Source organism: Malus domestica, chromosome 08, assembly GCF_042453785.1.
Source record: "Malus domestica chromosome 08, GDT2T_hap1".
Taxonomy (NCBI): domain Eukaryota; kingdom Viridiplantae; phylum Streptophyta; class Magnoliopsida; order Rosales; family Rosaceae; genus Malus; species Malus domestica.
In genome coordinates this window covers 30,592,164-30,610,687 of record NC_091668.1, presented here as the reverse complement: position 1 = coordinate 30,610,687, position 18,524 = coordinate 30,592,164, and the positions used below count along the sequence as shown (strand labels likewise).

The window sequence follows — 18,524 nt, the reverse complement described above, 5'->3', positions numbered from 1 at the left end:
CTCTCTCTCTCTCTCTTCTGTATGTCTACATACTTTTGCTTTGTGTTGCTTTCTGTTTGTTCGAATGTAAATTTTAAGCACTCTCTCCCTCTCTCCCTCTCTCTCTAAAACCAACGATGTCAAATATAGCAAAGCAAAGCAAATAAAACCTACTCGGTTTCTTTCTGTTGTAGAAAACAGAGTGGGAATTGTGTCTGAGAGAGCTCTGCCTCTGTCTGTTCCGACGTCAATATCATTGGCTGGCTCATCGTAATTCCAGATCCTAAAATCTCTCTCTCTCTCTCTCCCTTTCTCTCTCTAGAATCTCCCTGTTGCTTCTCTGCCACGACCCACGTTTCAAGTCCCCAAAAGGGTAAATATTTGCAGTTCAAAGTAATAATCTTGGATGGCTTTCGTTGGAATTTACCTACTTGTTCTATTTATGGAACTAACCACATTGGCCACAGAAAATTTCGCTACTTACACACCCTCGCTCTGTTGTTCCCTTTCCGCCATTTGATTCCGTTCTGCATCGTTCTGCATTGCCTGATTCCCCAATTCACATTCTTTCTGCAGGTTTGATTCCTTCTCTCTCTAATTCCCACTGAATAAAAAAGCATTGGCCTTTTTTGAAAAAAAAGTTTCCTGCTTGGGGTTTATTTTGATTCATCGACATGTTTTCGATCTGGGTTTCTTGTAATTTGTGAATTTGGCTTTGGGGGATTCTTAATCTCAACTGGTAGTGTGAAGAAATACCCTCATTGGGTTGTTGGCATTGGTGGAGTTTTCTTGAATTTAGGGATCTGGGTTCTTTTGTGAGTTGTACTTTTATTGTTCTTGGTAGGTTTTCGTTTAGAAGCGTCAATTCGGAGATCTGGGTTCTCTCCCACTCCCATTGTCCTTGGTTGTAGAAATTTGAGTTGAACTGCTGTTCTTGCATTTCGTATTCAATAAGTAATTTGAAGGGTGTATTCATTAGATAGAAGTTGTTAATTGGAGAACTAAGTTATTGATCAGTTGATTCTGGAAGTGGTGACGCGATGCTGATCGGATTACATGCATTGGCTGCAAAAATCGCGGCCTGAGAAATGGCGTTTGGCGTTGGGAATTAGACGAATTTTGCAGTGTTCTTGTTGGAATAATAGGGGACTGCGAAGTAGAATAATGGGCTGCATTTGCTCAAAAGGAAGTTTATCCAATGAATATGTTTCTGAGAATCATCGTAGAGACAAAGAACATAAATCAAACAAGTCATCAAAACGGTCTGAAGCTGCAGTTGGGGCTGATGCAACTGCGCGGTTGATAACCAATCCTTGCAAAGAAGACAATGCAGGGTCAACTCCTATTTCATCAGATGAAGGGGAGAAGATGGTGGATGCTGAGAAACCCACAAAACCCTTCACGGAGGGCGGGGCAAGTGGGGGAAAGTTGCCGTCTGGGCTGACTAGGATAACCAGTGTAACAAATGGAGAAAGAGGAGCACAAGTTGTTGCTGGATGGCCTTCTTGGTTGACAGCAGTGGCCGGCGAAGCGATCAGTGGATGGGTGCCTCTCAAGGCAGAGTCATTTGAGAAATTGGAGAAGGTCCGTTTGTTTGCTTTAATATCTTTTAATCCTCTCGTTTAATAACATTGATATTACGAACCCTACATTTAATAATTTTCAGGTGTGAATATTTCATGTTTAGTGTAAATCTCTGATTCCTTTCGTTAAGTTTTTACAGTAAACTAAAACTTGGCATTTGTTTTGGAGTTGTGCTTTAAGTTTGTACAAAGAACATAATGTGCATTTAGTTTTGTTGTGATAGTAAGATGGATGTTTGTAGGTGTTATAAAAGACCTACTCCTACATACAGTAGTTTTTTGTTTCTAAAAGATCTATTTGCTTGCACATTCTGAGAGTAAAGTTATCATACATATAACCATCGTAAAGGGGATCATATGCACTCCTACTTTAAAAAACTAACGAAGTTAGGTACATCTGACTGGGCTATTCAGCTGCAACTATTAATGGATCTCATCTATGCTCATTTTCATTGATACCTTGTTTGTGGGAACCACATGAAACCAAGACGTTTGAAACTTGTTTGTACTCTTCTCTCTTGTTGGTGTCCTTATTAAGGACATTTTTATTTTAGTCCCTTTTCTTTTTGTAATTCTTTCTTTACTGTATATAATGCAGATTGGACAAGGAACTTACAGCAGTGTGTACAGAGCCCGTGATCTTGATTCAAACAAAATAGTTGCATTGAAGAAGGTGCGATTTGCCAATATGGATCCGGAAAGTGTGCGATTTATGGCGAGAGAAATTCTTATTTTGCGTAGGCTTGATCACCCCAACGTCATGAAGCTTGAAGGTCTGATTACATCGAAGGTTTCGGGCAGCTTATACCTGGTCTTTGAGTACATGGAGCATGATCTTGCAGGGATTGCAGCACGACCTGGAGTCAAGTTCACTGAAGCACAGGTCTTTGCCCCTTCTGATCTTATTCATTGAGACCGTAAAGAAATTGTTTTACACTTTTTAGGTGCTACAACATGCTAACTAAAAACTAACGCATCATAGCCAACTCTAGTGTATCCATGAAGTGAGAATATCTGAAACAGTAATATAAAACGAATAGAAAGACCATAACCCTGAGGAAAAAGAAATTGTTTAGCTTTTGAAGAAATATTGTTTCTTATCAAGACTGCCCTTGAATGGTCTGTTTTTAGCAATATGATCCATGCATCTAATGGTAGTTGTGTTAATTTTCATGATCTTATTTTTATCATAGTAGCAGGATGTTTGACTCATCTTTTCTTGTAGTTGATACATATTGTTTGTGCACTGGGTTGCAGATTAAATGTTACATGCAACAGCTTCTTTGTGGACTTGAGCATTGTCACAGTCATGGTATCTTGCACCGTGATATCAAGGGATCAAATCTTTTGATTGACTACCATGGCAAGCTAAAGATTGCTGACTTTGGGCTAGCAACCTTTTACAGACCCCGTCAAAAGCAGCCTCTGACAAGCCGGGTAGTAACCTTGTGGTACCGACCACCTGAACTTCTGCTTGGCTCTACAGATTATGGGGTTGCTGTGGATTTGTGGAGTGCTGGTTGTATTCTTGCAGAATTATTTGCTGGGAAGCCTATCATGCCAGGAAGAACAGAGGTATTTTCCCAGCTTCTTATCCGCACCTAGAAATATATGTGTATATATCTTTATGTCCGCTTGCTTTTTGTGTATTAGGTATGAAAAAACTCTAGAAATTCAGTTATCTTAAAATCCTAACAGCAACCTTCTTAGAATTTAGTATCGTGTGTGTGAATGTGTTATGGATACAAGAGGGGAAAATATGTGTTTGATGACTGGTTTTGCCATAATGGTCTGAAACAGGTCACAACAACTGTGTTGTTCTTTGTTTGTTTCTTCCCACCACTAATTGAAAAAGATATGTGCTGGAACTTAGAATGTAAGCATGAAGTGTAAGCATGAAGAGTTTAAAGTTTATACTACTCAGATGCAACTGTAGTTGTTCAAGAACATGAGCTTGATGTTTCGCTGATACAAACTTATTATGTAACCAGATTCTAATGAATGTCAGATGATGGATGAAAGCATACGGAAACTTTCTATAAAAATAATTTAGTAGGTTAAAACATATATGGTACATTGCATGGTTAAATCCGTTATGCTCTAGTCTACCAACATTGTATGGTTAATCCCTTATGCTTTAATCTACCAACTGTACCAGTGGAACTATCAGACATCTTATTTGACTGTGATGAGATCTCATTGTTTATTATTTACAGGTGGAGCAACTACATAAGATATTTAAACTTTGTGGCTCACCTTCTGAGGAATACTGGAAGAGATCAAAATTGCCGCATGCAACTATTTTTAAACCTACACATCCATACAAGCGATGTGTTGCTGAGACATACAAGGACTTCCCTCGATCTGCATTGGCCCTGTTAGAGGTTCTTCTAGCTGTAGAACCTGAAGGTCGGGGAACAGCTTCTTCTGCCCTTCAGAGTGAGGTAATCACGGGTTTTCTTTGCTTTTTGAAACCATGCTGTCTATTTCCATTGAATTTTGTGATCTTGTCAATTTGAAACAATTTTGGAAATTAGATCTTACCTCTGATATATTTTTAATTATTTTTGTTTCCCAGTTGTTCACATCTTTGCCTCTTCCCTGTGATCCATCAAGTTTGCCCAAGTACCCACCGAGTAAGGAGTTTGATGCCAAGCTCCGAGATGAGGAAGCTAGAAGGTGAGCTATTTCCAAATCGTATTAACTAATTTTCAGTTCGTTATGCAAGATTCGATTACAAAATTTCTTTACTGATACCACTAAAGAGTATCTATATACAGAGAGAATAATGTTCTCTTGCTAGATATTTCACATGTTATGTTGCCAAGATGTCAATATGGCACCACACATTCAAACAAGAGTCCGCCTAATTAATGACAAGACAACATTTATCATTTGTATATGTATGTGTATTTTGATTTTTGAGTCATGACCAGTTTATTTGTTTACTCATGCTTGAAAATTATTTTTCTCATCTTTAAACCAGGCGGAAAGCAGCTAGTGGTAAAGGAGGGAGTTCCAAAGACTCAAAGGCTGTGCCAGCATCAGATGCCAATGCAATACAGGTACCCTACCCTTGAACTTTTATAATTATATTATTTGTGCCTTTAATTACAAAAGTCAAATTTTTTGCGAAGAATTACTTATTTAGGTTCTGAACTTTTTTGTTGTATTTATTTTCTAATCTTGAAGCGACAAGGGCAGACTAACCCCAAAAGCATCAGTGAGAAGTACAATCCTGAAGAGGATGGTGGCTCTGGCTTTCCTATCGAGCCTCCCAAGGGAGCAGCATCAAATGCCTTCTCCCATTCTGGCCAGTCAGTGCACCCAAGCGCATTTGAATCTTTGCAATCTGGCCATTCTAAGAATGGATCTTACATGTATCGTGGAGCAGCCCAGTCGTCGAGGTTTTCTAATTCAGCTTCAGTTCGAAGTGGTTCACGATTTGATGGTATCGCAGAAAGTGCGAATCCACACTGGCCAGAGGAGCGTAAGAATGCCAGATATAACCATTTAGACAACGGGGAGTCCTCTGTGAAACATGATTGGTCACACCATCTTTTGGAAAGGCCAAAGTCTTCACATAAGAAGGATGAACAGCCATCTGGGAAGGAGTATGCAACGGTAAAGGAGTTTCATATTTTCATCTATCGCACATTTAATTTTATAATTTGACTCCGTGCAAAACAATATTCAAGTTATTATGACAATTTTTTTTGTAATAGGAACTCTCTACTGCTTTGTTTAGTGAGGTGTTTATTATTTAACATGAATATTACTAAATCATTTCCTGTTTGGCATCAGGGTTACGGTAACAAAAAGAACCGGATTCACTACTCTGGACCATTGATGCACCCTGGAGGAAACCTTGAGGAGATGCTCAAAGAGCATGAGAAACAAATACAACATGCTGTCCGCAAAGCTCGTCTAGACAAGACCAAAGCCAAGAAAGCTAACAGTGACAATGGACAAACAGAATCCCTACTTCAGCATGTAAGAAACGGCAGGTGATGATGGAAGAGAGATTTGCACTGCCTTAATTTTGAAAAGCCGGAGCTCCTTCAGATCTGCATAATTCTGATACTGAAGAAGTATTCCTTTCGGGAACTTTGACAAATCTCACCACGGAAAGATAATCTGGGACGCACGGAGCTTCTTCTGATTATGTCACACCAAATATATACGCGATTGTTGAAGGTACGCTATCAACTCAAGTACTAATCTTCACATGCTAGAATTGATTCTGAATGATTGTTAAGTTTTGCATCCGAAATCCATCAAATCCACAGGCATTGACTTACCGGAAAACTGTTTCGTTGGCAGATGGTGAGAGAAGGTCGTCGCATTGGTGTTGAGATGCAGGAGACAAGCTGTGGAAGCTGAAATTCTATCTGCTCAATCACCTCTAATACATTCTTTGTAGAGTAAAGGTTAAGTTATGTGATTAATTAGAAGGTTTTGTCATCACATTCACAATACAATGCTCTTTTCTTTTTCTTATTTTCCCCCTTTTTTGCGATGCTTTTGGCATGGAATACACAAGTGCATATAATTTAGGATAAAGTCTCCGATGTCTTCAGCTTGTTTGCCGTAGCTTTTTTTTTCACTAGGCAATATTGTAAACTATCTTAAATACAGAGATTCGAACTTGGCTGCAAGACATCGAGCATATTGCTCTTGTTAATTGCCCTAACCCACATATTCAACTTGTTTCTCTAATTAAAGCATTTAGAGACTATGAGCAAAGTACATAATATCATTCAACAAAACTCTAAGGCCATCTCCAACCGAGGGCTGACCAAATGGCTCGTTTTAGCCCTCTGGCTCTCCAAGATATTAATATTTTAATGAACAGTAATGGTTCGTTTTAGCCCTCTGATCCTCTGGTCCTTTGGCCCCTTCAAATTCCGTGGGGCCCACGAGCTCTCTGGCCTAGTTCTCGGATGAAGATGGTTTCAAGCTCTTTTCGGCCCTCTGGACCCTTCGGTTGGAGATGGCCTAAGCTTCTAGGGAACGAAACAAGCTCCATTGGTGCAATTAATAAGGATTTTTGAGTCACCTTATACCACTTAGTATTACAGTTTAGTGATAATCCTCTTCATTTGTACGTGAAAGGTATTAGGTTCGATTATTGACAAAGGCAAATTTGAACAACATTATTGCTAGCTCATTATGAGGCTTAGCTTACTCCCTCACTTAATCTAGATAATAACAATCTTTTTATGCCCCCGCCCTGATAGCTTGCGAAAGACCAAGATGCAGTGTTGTAGCTTCCGCCAAGAGCACATTAGAAGGTCCAAGCGGCTTAGCTCCAGAAATCAAGGGCTAACCAATTTGAGATCGAATAAAAAAACCTGCATCTTCATGAGATACCAATTATATTTAAAAAGGTGCCAATAATTGCCTTAAAATAAGCCATAAAGTCGAAAAAACTTAATAAAACCACAAGGCATGAGATCCACTAATGTGCCTGTTACAAATCCAATAAACAAAAACATTATATAAGGAAAGTATATTTGGCAATTTATGATTCTAATCAATTAATTTAATGAGGGTTAAATTAAAGAAAGAGTAAATGGTAAGTTTACTAATTGATTTTATTACTTTTCCTTTTCTCAAATAAATAAATAAAGGTCAAATTGGATTATTCATCCCCGTGGTCATAGGAAACTTGCATAATGACCCCCGTGGTGAAAAAACTAGGAATTAAACCCCTGTGGTCAAGAATGTTAGCAAATTTAGTCCAAAAGTAAGATTTCTGTTAAATGACTGTTAAAAGTATAGGTAAAACTGTATTTTCAGTTCCATTTGACATTTAAAATAAATAATTTTTTTTATAACAATTAACAAAAAAAATAATGCTTAATTTTTTAAATAAAAAAAAAGCCCCAATTCAATGTCAATTGGAACTGAAAATACAGTTTTACCCCAACTTTTAACAGTCCTGTAACATAAATCTTACTTTTGGACTAAATTTGCTAACATTTTAGACCACAGGGGTTTAATTCCTAGTTTTTTCACCACGGGAGTCATCATGCAAGTGTCCTATGACCACAGGGATGAACAATCCAATTTAGCCATAAATAAATGCATGAACTGATAATGGTTAGTTTGTTAAACATGTGGCACGAATCTAGATCGGAATAACGTTACATCAAGATTAAGGAGGGTAAGTAAGCACTAAGAAAACGGATCCTACCTTGTGGAGAGATTTTCAAGTCTTTCCACTTATAATGACATAAGGCGTATGAGCCATGTTCCGAACACGCTAAAACGTCTCTCCTACTTGTGTATGGTACCTTTTTGGAGTGCCTCCATGACTAAAACCTAATAATGTTACAAAGTACTGTATCAAAACTGAGGAAATTAAGCAGGCACTAAACAAATCTCCGACGAATTTAAAAATAGCTAAACAATTGAGACCTGCAACCAATCGAACTCGTAGATCTACCAACCTTAACTTGTTCCCATTGCTTCACCAACAATCCTAAACCTAGCAGCTCTTATGTCTTCATCAATTAATCATCCGAACCAACTTCCTTCCCTTCATGTTTAAGCATCCAATGCTAGTACTACAACGTAGCACCTCCTCATCAACTCAGTCCCTTTCTTCCTCCAACTCACTTACCAAATTAATCAAAACCGTTACATATATATACATTTGTGTGTGTGTCTGTATATATAGATATATATGGTTTAGGGTTCCAACCTCTCATACTGATCAAGAACACAGAAAAAAAAAAGAAAAATATAACCTGCAGCCAAAACATGAGAACCAAAACCCATCCGACTCTCAATGTTAAGCTCCTCATCCTTGGAGTTTTCCTCGCTTTTGTTGTCATCTTCGTCCTCAGGTCAAGTTTTGATTCATCACCAGCTTCGTCCGATGAAAAACCCACCATTCCGGTCAAAGAAGCCGAAGACGATAACGAAAAATCAACAAGTTGTGACTCCACAATGACTTGCAACAAGATCCCGACCTCCCTGGCGAAAGCCCTAATCCACTACACAACCTCCACCATCACCCCACAACAAACCCTAAAAGAAATCTCAGTCACATCAAAGGTCTTGGACAAGAAATCTCCATGCAACTTCCTCGTCTTCGGCCTAGGCCACGACAGCCTCATGTGGACTTCCCTCAACCACGGCGGACGCACCATTTTCCTCGAAGAAGACGAGTCGTGGATCGAGCAAATCCGGCGCCGTTTCCCCACATTGGAATCGTACCATGTCACATATGATAGCAAAGTGAACGAGGCTAACAATCTCCTGGGAGTTGGGAAGGGGCCTGAGTGCAGTGCAGTTGGTGATCCTAGGTACAGCATGTGCCAGCTGGCACTCAAGGGGCTACCCAGTGAAGTGTATGAGATCAAATGGGATTTGATCATGGTGGATGCACCCACAGGGTATCACGATGAAGCACCGGGGAGGATGAGTGCCATCTACACGGCTGGGATGATGGCCAGGAACAAAGTGGAGGGATCGACTGATGTGTTTGTGCATGATGTGAATAGGGGTGTGGAAGATAAGTTCTCCAAGGCTTTCCTTTGCGAAGGGTACATGAAAAAACAAGTAGGGAGGTTGAGGCACTTCAACATTCCTAGTCACAGGGAAGCTTCCGACAGGCCCTTTTGCCCTGAGTAAATAATTCATGTGTTTTTTTTTTTTTTTTCGGATTAAGTACCTAAAACTCTCCAATCTTCCGGCGGGATTCCAAATTAGTCTCAATATTTTCAAACATTTCAAATCTCAAATCTGCAATTACGGTGATCTGAAACATATCCTTCCCCTTCTTCCACCTCTGCAGTTGGAACAATCCTCAAATCCGAAAGTTTCGCCAACAGCCTCGCTCGTTCTTCTGCTAAATTTTTCTTGTTATCTGTTTCTTTAATCTGGTTTTTTTATTTTTTTAATAATCAGATTTGTTTTTTTCTATTGTATAATATTACTACTGAAAAACGAAAGAGGGTTTTTTATTAATCATCAGTTTTTATATTTGCAAACGGCATATCTAAATCCTAGTTTTTATATTAGTCAATTTTAGTCTAATGTTATGTTGCCATCATGCCCTCCCCTTCTAAAACAATTTCAATTAGCAATCTCCAAGCCGTGTCACCAAGATTGTTGTTTGAGTCTGCAACCTAAGTGCACTTCAGACGGTAAGAGGTTAGGGTTTCAGAAGAGTGTTTTGAGGTTTGGCCTCCATCAGGACCGATTTAATTAAGGAAACTTTGACGAAAAGATTTCGGTACTGTTTACTAAAAACCACATTTTTACTCTAAAAAGTCAATACTGGTATTATTCACTTACAACACATTTTTGTTATTTTCATTAGAACTCAAAGTTTTCAAGTCATTTTCATTAGTTTTATTTTAAGGATAGGGAATCCACGTGTTTATACAAATTATGAGATTTGTCCACGTTATTAAAAATAATATGACATAAACGCCATCCAAGTACTTAACGGTTATTCTAACTTGAGACTTAAGGGAAGTGGTATTTCCCATATGCTTGGTACTCTTTTGAAATGTGCGAAAATGTTGAGACTAATTTGAAATCACATTAAAAAGTTGAGAGTTTTAGGTAATTAATTAAAGGTTTCTATTGTTTCATATTGCATATTGTTTTTTATATTGTCTCAATTGGATTCCATCCATTTAAAGGTTTCTTTCTTTCTTTATGTTTATTTTCCGACTTTATGGGCATCCTTATATAATTTAGAGAGTCTTTATAATTGGTATCCCATTAATTTTTTCATTTATTTTAATATAACAATATATTTGCCACTTAGTACTACGGTATAGTAGTATTCTTCTTTACTTGTAAGTAAGAGATCTTAAATTCGATTATCGTCAAAGGCGAATTTGAACAACATTACAACGATTAAACTGATACAGTGGTCCAAACTAATTTTAAAGCAAAAGTTACATCCATCTGTTGAAGATATAATGTAAGTCTACAATATGCTGAAACAGAACACAATCAAACATTCCAAAATCTTAAACACAACTAAAATCTGATATTCAAAGATTCAAATACGAGACGTCACTCTCAGAAAACCTCACCCAGTTCATCAATGGAGAAGACCGATAAGTGTTATCTTCAGGCATGTAACTTAAAATTCCAGATATACTATGACGGCGGAGGGCCTTTCTGCAATCACTCTAGTTCCTTGTCAAGCAAAAGTATCATCTTCCAAGCCGGCTAAATTGTTCGTTGCCAGTGTTTGAGAGCGGAGTTATGACCTATGGAGAGAAGAAACAGAAATTAGATAACTCCGTTGATCAGAATACAAAAATCAGATGTAGTATAGCACAACGCCTTTACTATCAATATCAGCAAAAATAAGAGTTTGATCTTAATCAACAAAAATCTTGCAATGAAGAAACCAATACATATTGCATACTAATGAATAACACCAAGGATATTAGTCTCAAAACCCAGTAAAACACACAATTGCATATTCCAGACTCAAGTTGAAAATTGCACAACATAAAATCGAACTACTACCAAAATTTACATTATACTTCAAACACAAACTCATTCAGACGCACCTAACAAATGATGACCAGCAGAACAAGACTTATTTCACTAGTAACATATCTATACCAGTGCAGCATGATGTGACACATTACAAATTTCTGCTAAAAATGTTAATCAAACATATCTACACCACCGTGACAGCTAACGTGACTGAAACCCCGAATCAAAATTGCCTCCAGATAGCACACAATGTGGCACAACAAAGATCTGTAAACAGGTTTTCTTTTATTGGTTCTTCCAATCTGGTTTACGACATTACAAGGTGGGGTATGGAACAATTAAATCCCCATCTCTAGTAGAGGGTTTATCGTATATAAAGTAATTTTCTCCTTCATCCACCAGCGAATAAATGCAGCACAGGAGAATGATTGCAAAATTATAACTGAAAAAATAAAGTACAATTTGGTTGTCAATGTGTGTTTGTGTGCTTATGTAATATGCAGATGTCGAAATAAATTATGAACAATTGAAACTTGAAAGTCCTTTGTTGAGTTGAAAAAACCTGACCGGAAGTCCCTGTGTGTACATGCTTTATGTAAATTGCAGATATGTATCAAATGGTTTATAATTACCGGGTCAAGAAGATGGCAGTTGGGCTTCCAGGGGATGGCGGATTCTGCTCTATTAATTTAGCAAGTGAACCAGCTTTAGCAAGAGCATCAGGGTCGGTACCAGAAAGAACTTCTACTTCTTCAAGCTCGATTTGTCCCTGTCCCTTAGTGTCCACCTTCACTTGTCTCTTAATTAAGTCCAAGTTCTCCTGAAGGACCTCCATCTCTCCGAATGGTAGCTTCAAGTCTAAGGCATGGGGCCCAAGAGTAACTGCCTCGTCCTTCTTGAACCTCAAGAAAGGCATACAAAGCTTTTGGGTTTGTCTAAAATCTTTACTCTGACCAACTGAACAACTCTGCAAAGCCTCCAGAATTACCTTGTCTGGAGCAAAAGTGCGAGTATCACTGTCAAAGTTACTCTGTAGTATCCTCAAACACTCCGCCTTCCATCCATCAAATTGCTCATTTACATATATTAAACCAATCAACCTTTTGGTTTCTGTCGATGCTTTAACTGGATTACCCTTCTTATTGGCTTTCGTTGAGCCTGAAGTTTGCTTTTCAAGAAGCTTCCTCATTACAACAATGGAATGTTGCAAATACTTGTTGGCATTATGGAGGGTCAGATCTGGAGAATCAGACACAGGCCATCCTGCATTGACCACAAACCCTTCCTTCTTCAAAAGTTCCCTCCAGACATATTCTGCATAGTGCGGACAGATTGGAGTAATAAGACGTGTCTGCGCATCCATAAAATGCCACAGCAATTCACGGTTCATGCCCCCAGAACCACATGAAAGCCTGTACTCATCCCTAGAAGCCTGAAGATCGTAAAACCCAGTCTTGAGTGCATCTCGGAACATGTAATCCCGGTAATTCTGCTCAGTCCTGTTCACAGCAATATTTATCTCATTCAAAAAAACCCTGTCAGCATATGTAGAAGGAGGACCTATTCTCAAAGAGGATTCTGCGGCTAAAACTTCTTCCATCCATGCAATCTCTTTAGTTAGCTTTAGTATAGCAGCATTTGCAGTCTCAAATACGAAATTTGCATCATCAACACCATCTCCAGCATCAGCCAATGAGAATCGCGTGGCATCAGCAGAAAATTCCTCAATTGCCTGGCGAATGGTCCTAAAGTTCCCTGTGGACTTAGACATCTTCTCAGCATTTAGCATGATGTGCCCATTGCATCTAAAGCCACGAGGCCAGTGCTTCTTGGGCATAATTGCCGTGTGGTTGTAAATGCAGAAGGTTAAATGATTTTGGATTAGATCCTTGCCAGACACTCGAAGATCAAAAGGATACCAATACTCAAACTCCTGCTTCATCTTATTAAGGATGGATGACGACATGTTAGATGATTCAGGATATGGGCCATCACAGAAAACATACTCCCATACCTCATCAGTCATTTGTTCAGGTTGAATTGCAGATTTGCTGGGACCATACATGTCTCCATTGTGTAAAAAATGAGCAATAGTGTAATAAGCCATGTAAATAGTTGAATCAGACAACGACTCAACTAAGAACTCTTCATCCCAGGGAATACGAGTCCCAAGCCCAAAAGATCGTGAACAAGCCCACTGATTCAACCAATCCAATGTGTGTTCAAATCCATGTTTTGTCTCGTCATGATACAAATTCATGCTGGACAAGCACTCCTCCGCCAGTTGTTTCCATTCAGGTTCCCCATATGTGATGTACCATTGATCTGTGAGAGCCACAACACACTCATCACCTGATCGTGACACCACCCTCTTCTCAGGTTCACTATATACAATTGCCTCATTTGACTCTATGAGCTTGCTCCTTATCAACGGTTTCACCTCCTGGACTTTCCTTCCTTCGAATTCACCCACGATAAGTGTTCCTTCAGTGAATCCTTTCAGGTATGTCAGCCTCTTGGCTTCTGCTAGCTTCTCTTTCTCATTCTGGCTCTTGATTTTTAGATCTGCACAGACCTTTTCCGCAGCCTTATTCCCAAATTCAGGAATATCGATAATTGGAATAATCTCAAAGGGCATGACCCACTCATCCTTCACGCCATATTTTGCTCTAAGAGCAGGTTTTGCTTTTAAATCATGCAAGGCCATATAATCATCAGGAGAATCAGCAGGCACACTGGTCACAATCCCAGTACCTTTGTCTGTCAGGACAGTCAACATAGGAAGAGTGTAAATGATCGGATTGATTGTGCGTGGTGACTTCAATGGAAGGCCAATCAAATCATGACCTGTGAGATCCACTAAGCAAGTAGGTTTCTCTGGAACCCTAGAATACTTCTGATAGGCAAGATTAAGTGCTGCTCTTTGTGTTACAATAAATACCTCTGTTTCGTTGATTTCAAAGGCTCCATATTTCCCATCAGGCAATACCCATGCATTTGTCTGTCCATACATGGTCTCAGGTCTAAGTGTTGCTGCAGCAAGGAACACTTTCCTTCCCTCCAACACTTTCAGTTTAGATGGAAAAGGTGCCACCACCTCCATTTTGATGAGGGTGTATTCTTGGGGCTGAACTCCTTCACCACTTGCCCTGTCATGATCTGCACAGGGCTGCCCATCCAGTGGAGAGTAAATTGCATAACGGACATCTTTCACAATCTTGCCCATAGATTTTAGTTTCCTCATCTGCCACCTCACAAAGGCATCAAAAAATGGGTTCATGTCAGTAGTAATAAATGACCGTCTCCAGTCACATCCCAATCCAAAAGCCTTGAGGTCTTCCACTGCCAATGGAGGGAAGAATGTCAACCAATTGTATGGATCTTGGAATTTGGATATCTCGCTATCTGAGAGGCCAAAACTACGCATGATTTCCCATTGGTATACTTGTCCACCTGATTTTGATGCAGCCTTTGACTTCTTTCCCTTGAACTTGTCGGGAGGTGCTCCATTATTTGCATCTTCTGCTTCCACTTCCTGACTCCCCTGTTCTACTTCTTTTGGAAAAACTGGCGGGTTGCCAAATAGTTCAATCTCTCTCGCAAGTTTATCAGCAGACGCTTTAATGGGCATGCCAGTGCAGTGAAAACCAAAAGGCAAAAGCACATTGGCACCTCTTAACCTATGGTAAGCTGCAGCAAACTCTAGCTTGGAGAGCGAGAATGCATGTCCAAGATGCAAAAAGCCATTCATGTAAGGAAACGGGAAGTTTCCAAAGAACTTCTCCCCAGGTTCGGGGGGCTTGTCACAGGATTCAGCCCTGAAAACATCCTTCTCTTCCCACCAGCTTCGAACCTTTGTTTCAATCTCGAGAAGGTGGTCTCTCCTGGCAAAGCTCTTCCCACCACCTTCGGCCGCCATTTCAGTAATCTTACAGAAACTGTAAAAAAAAAAATGCTTTACATAACCAAACCAGCTCTTCGAAGGCATCATATCACAACAAAAAGTGCGTAAATTATCTAAATTCATATAATTTGAAGGTGAATTTAAGTTAAGATAGAAGCCTGTGATAACCACCATATATACACCATATATACACCATATATATATATATATATATATATAGGATAGTGCTATTTACACACACACATATATACACAAACACATACAATAACCACGCCAATGAATCATAAGGTCGTACCCAGTGCACAAGGCTCCCGCTTTACGCAGGGTCTGGGAGAGGTGAATGTCGGCTAGCCTTACCCCCATTTATGGAGAGGCTGCTCCCAAGTCTCGAACCCGAGACCTACCGCTCATGGGCGAAGGCACTTGCCATCGCACCAAGTGCAACCTCTACGTCAATGAATCATAGATAACCAAATTTCATCTAATTAGTAGATACTGAAAACTAAAATGGCAAATTTAATAAAAAAAAAATGGTAGCAATTACATACTGAAACTCAACACTTCCCAAATTTTAAAAATTAGAAAATATAAATAAATAAAAAACTTCACTTAACTCCTATTCAAGCTAATCAGTAAGTTAAATCGACATGATCAATTGGTAAAGAACAAATCTTTACTATTCAGTTACAGAATGCATAGATCGATAAACTCTAGTACAAATCATAAAAACAAATATTTGGAACTGAAAAAATTAGGAAAAAAATGGGCAGTGTGAAATATACCTGCGGTTCAAGATTGAAAAGGGAAGGGAATTATAGGTTAGTTTGCGCGCGCTTTCTCGAGCTTGAAGAAAAGCCAGGAGGGAGATTAGGGTTTCCTTCGTCCTCTGAGAAGAAAACGATGTGATATTAGCGGAAGAGGGAAGGAGGGAGAGAAGGAAGCAAGTTGCTGAGAAGAAGAAGATGACGCGTAAGTTAGGGTTTTGGGCACTCGGACTCTAGACGGGCCACGTGGCAAGTTTTGAGATTGGGCTTGTTTTTTCCTTCGATTCTGTGCGTGCTGTCCACGGGTTTTGAATAGGATAAAGATTTGGTTCACTTTGACAGAGCCGGATCCCTTCCTAACTCAAAGGAACTAAGCCTACTTATCAAATGATTTGGATTTTGAAATTTGATTCAACGGTTATAAATATGAAATCCTGTAAAAGCTATAATAATTGTAGTCATTTGATCAATTTTCAATGGTCCGGATCATTTGATCATTAGGCTCAATTCCTTTGGATCCGAATAGAATATGGTTCCCACTTTGGCCAAAAAGAAGACAAAAAAGATTTGGTTTACGACTATTCTGACGTCTCGGTTGAATAATATCATGTTATATATAAGTATTCTATGAGATAATATTATAGAATTAAAACGTCACGAGCTTGTGAATTCGTTGAATACAATTACTCTTGTCGTGATAGAAATTTTCATATCATGAATCATGATCTTGTGTCAACTTCTGGCATTACCTTTTGCCATTGATCTTTTTTGGAGAAGTAGAATATTCATTAATGTTTTGAACAATTAAGACCTAGTTTGGTTTTTTTTTTTATACCAAAATTGCTTCACTTTAAAGTTAAGCAGTACAAAAATATTTGTGAAAATAAAATATACGTCTTATTTTAAAAACAATGGTTACAGACAACAGCTTTTAAAAGCAGCATGTATGTTGCTTTTAAAAGTTTTTTTTTTTATGAAAAACGGAGTTGAACCTTTAGAATATTTTTAAGTCTTGTAATAAACTCCTTAATTTTAAACAATAACATTATTTATTTTTGTAGACACTGCTTGTCACATCCCCGCCTAGGGCGGACCACTTCCCAGGCCCGCTCCACCATCGTAGCACAATTTTGTCCGCTTTGGGCCCCTACTACGCCCTCACGGTTTTATTTTTGGGAACTCACGAGCAACTTCCCAGTGGGTCACCCATCATGGGAGTGACCTAGCCACCTTCTCGCTTAACTTCGAAGTTACGATGGAATCCGAAGCCAGTGAGCTCCCAAAAAGCCTCATGCTAGGTAGGGATGGGAATATACATTTAAGGATCACTCCCCTGGGCGATGTGGGATGTTACAATCCACCCCCCCCTTAGGGGCCCGACGTCCTTGTCGGCACACTACGACCAGGGTTAGGCTCTGATACCAAATTGTCACATCCCGGCCCAGGGCGGACCACTTCCCAGGCCCGCTCCACCACCGTAGCACGATATTGTCCGCTTTGGGCCCCGACTACACCCTCACGGTTTTATTTTTGAGAACTTACGAGCAACTTCCCAGTGGGTCACCCATCATGTGAGTGCTCTGGCCACCTTCTCGCTTAACTTCAAAGTTCCGATGGAACCCAAAGCCAGTGAGCTCACAAAAAACCTCATGCTAGGTAGGGATGAGAGTATACATTTAAGGATCACTCCTCTGGGCGATGTGAGATGTTACACTGCTTTTATACCCACAATACTTTTAAAATACAATTTATCAAACACTCAATTGCTTTATTTTGCAGTTGATTACTTTTAAAGAAAAATTAATAAAAATGGTTTTCAAAACTTTGCATTCTAATAAAAAAAATCATCTAATAACTTTATTTAATGATAAAAATAAATAACACATAAAATAAAAACATGTGCCCAGAGCACACGACTAATAACTTTGCATTTTAATAGTAGCACACAAAGGGTTGGATTATCGTTCAGGGCAAGAAATACCAAGGTTCTAAAAGATGCTAGGCGCTAGTCGAGCGGTGGGCTGGAGCCTAGCGCCTAGGCAGCTAGGCGGGGCTTAGGAGGGCACCTAGGCGAACTAGCCAAATTTGAGTATATCTATTATATTTCATGTAAAAAGTGTCTGCTTATACTTAAAATATATATAATTTCATCATAAACTACAAAATAGAATGACATACATATTATGAAGTATTAGAACATAATGAAAACATAGGGAACAAAAATATAATGCGTGTTCATTTAAGTATGCAACAAGTCTCTTACAGTTTATTGAAGAAAAAAAAAGTTATCTATTTTTTGTCTAAGTGAGTCGCGACCTAGGTATGGGTGCCTAGGAGGTCTAAAAGGGCACCTCAGCAAGTCTAGGTGTCATTTCTTAATTTTCAAATGCCTAGACATTAATCGGGGCAGTGACAAGCCTCCTAGTACCTAGGCGAAGCATAAGCGGGGATTTTTAGAACAATAAGAAATACTAGCAATTTCAAGATAGGTAGCCTCGGGGTTTCAAACAGGAGAATACATGGGTATCAAACCCATGTGCCTATGCTGCTCTCACTGAGCCGCCCATTTGATCATCACATCAAAGTCATTGACGTAGAAAAATTTATGTTTACATTCTATTGTTTGTTGAAAACATTGGCATTGTTATGAATGCCCACACACATATTTCCAATGCCCATGCAAAGTGAAATTGAATTTGGAAATGCATGGAGATTGTATTGTCAAAGGAAGTGCTGTAAATTTCAATGTGCAGTTAATACATTAGTTTGGAGTTGCTCTAACCTTCTCTTCCTAATATAACTAAATAAGAA

The 18,524-nt window shown here is 39.1% G+C and overlaps 3 protein-coding genes and 1 long non-coding RNA gene across 4 annotated transcripts; 2 read left to right on the top strand and 2 right to left on the bottom strand.

Annotated features, from left to right (window-relative positions):
- The first annotated feature begins 47 nt into the window (after positions 1-47).
- Positions 48-6,220, top strand: LOC103441976 (probable serine/threonine-protein kinase At1g09600). The gene is made up of 9 exons (XM_070826611.1): positions 48-1,563; positions 2,161-2,445; positions 2,820-3,137; positions 3,779-4,006; positions 4,141-4,241; positions 4,549-4,627; positions 4,755-5,186; positions 5,367-5,759; positions 5,886-6,220. The coding sequence occupies exons 1-8, from the start codon at positions 1,036-1,038 to the stop codon at positions 5,571-5,573; spliced, it is 2,178 nt and encodes a 725-aa protein (XP_070682712.1). The 5' UTR covers positions 48-1,035; the 3' UTR covers positions 5,574-5,759; positions 5,886-6,220.
- A 443-nt stretch (positions 6,221-6,663) lies between these two features.
- Positions 6,664-7,936, bottom strand: LOC139198223 (uncharacterized). The gene is made up of 2 exons (XR_011583532.1): positions 7,762-7,936; positions 6,664-6,922 (listed from the first exon to the last, which is right to left on the bottom strand). It is a non-coding gene; the product is annotated as an uncharacterized lncRNA (long non-coding RNA).
- Positions 7,937-8,249: 313 nt separating this feature from the next.
- On the top strand, positions 8,250-9,542 carry LOC103428966 (glucuronoxylan 4-O-methyltransferase 1-like). Its single transcript, XM_008367102.4, has one exon. The coding sequence runs from the start codon at positions 8,331-8,333 to the stop codon at positions 9,204-9,206; it is 876 nt and encodes a 291-aa protein (XP_008365324.3). The 5' UTR covers positions 8,250-8,330; the 3' UTR covers positions 9,207-9,542.
- Positions 9,543-10,408: 866 nt separating this feature from the next.
- LOC103428967 (leucine--tRNA ligase, cytoplasmic-like) lies at positions 10,409-15,990 on the bottom strand. Its single transcript, XM_008367103.4, has 3 exons — positions 15,732-15,990; positions 11,678-14,983; positions 10,409-10,807 (listed from the first exon to the last, which is right to left on the bottom strand). Exons 2-3 carry the CDS (start codon positions 14,962-14,964, stop codon positions 10,801-10,803), a joined length of 3,294 nt encoding a protein of 1,097 aa, XP_008365325.3. The 5' UTR covers positions 14,965-14,983; positions 15,732-15,990; the 3' UTR covers positions 10,409-10,800.
- Between the last annotated feature and the right edge of the window lie 2,534 nt (positions 15,991-18,524).

Bases quoted from the DNA above. Each gene is read 5' to 3' on its own strand.
- LOC103428966 (XM_008367102.4), top strand. From the start codon at position 8,331: ATGAGAACCAAAACCCATCCGACTCTCAATGTTAAGCTCCTCATCCTT.
- LOC103441976 (XM_070826611.1), top strand. From the start codon at position 1,036: ATGCATTGGCTGCAAAAATCGCGGCCTGAGAAATGGCGTTTGGCGTTG. The intron at 2,446-2,819 runs GTCTTTGCCCCT...ACTGGGTTGCAG, and splicing joins TCAAGTTCACTGAAGCACAG to ATTAAATGTTACATGCAACA. The intron at 4,007-4,140 runs GTAATCACGGGT...TTTGTTTCCCAG, and splicing joins CTTCTGCCCTTCAGAGTGAG to TTGTTCACATCTTTGCCTCT.
- LOC103428967 (XM_008367103.4), bottom strand. From the start codon at position 14,964: ATGGCGGCCGAAGGTGGTGGGAAGAGCTTTGCCAGGAGAGACCACCTT.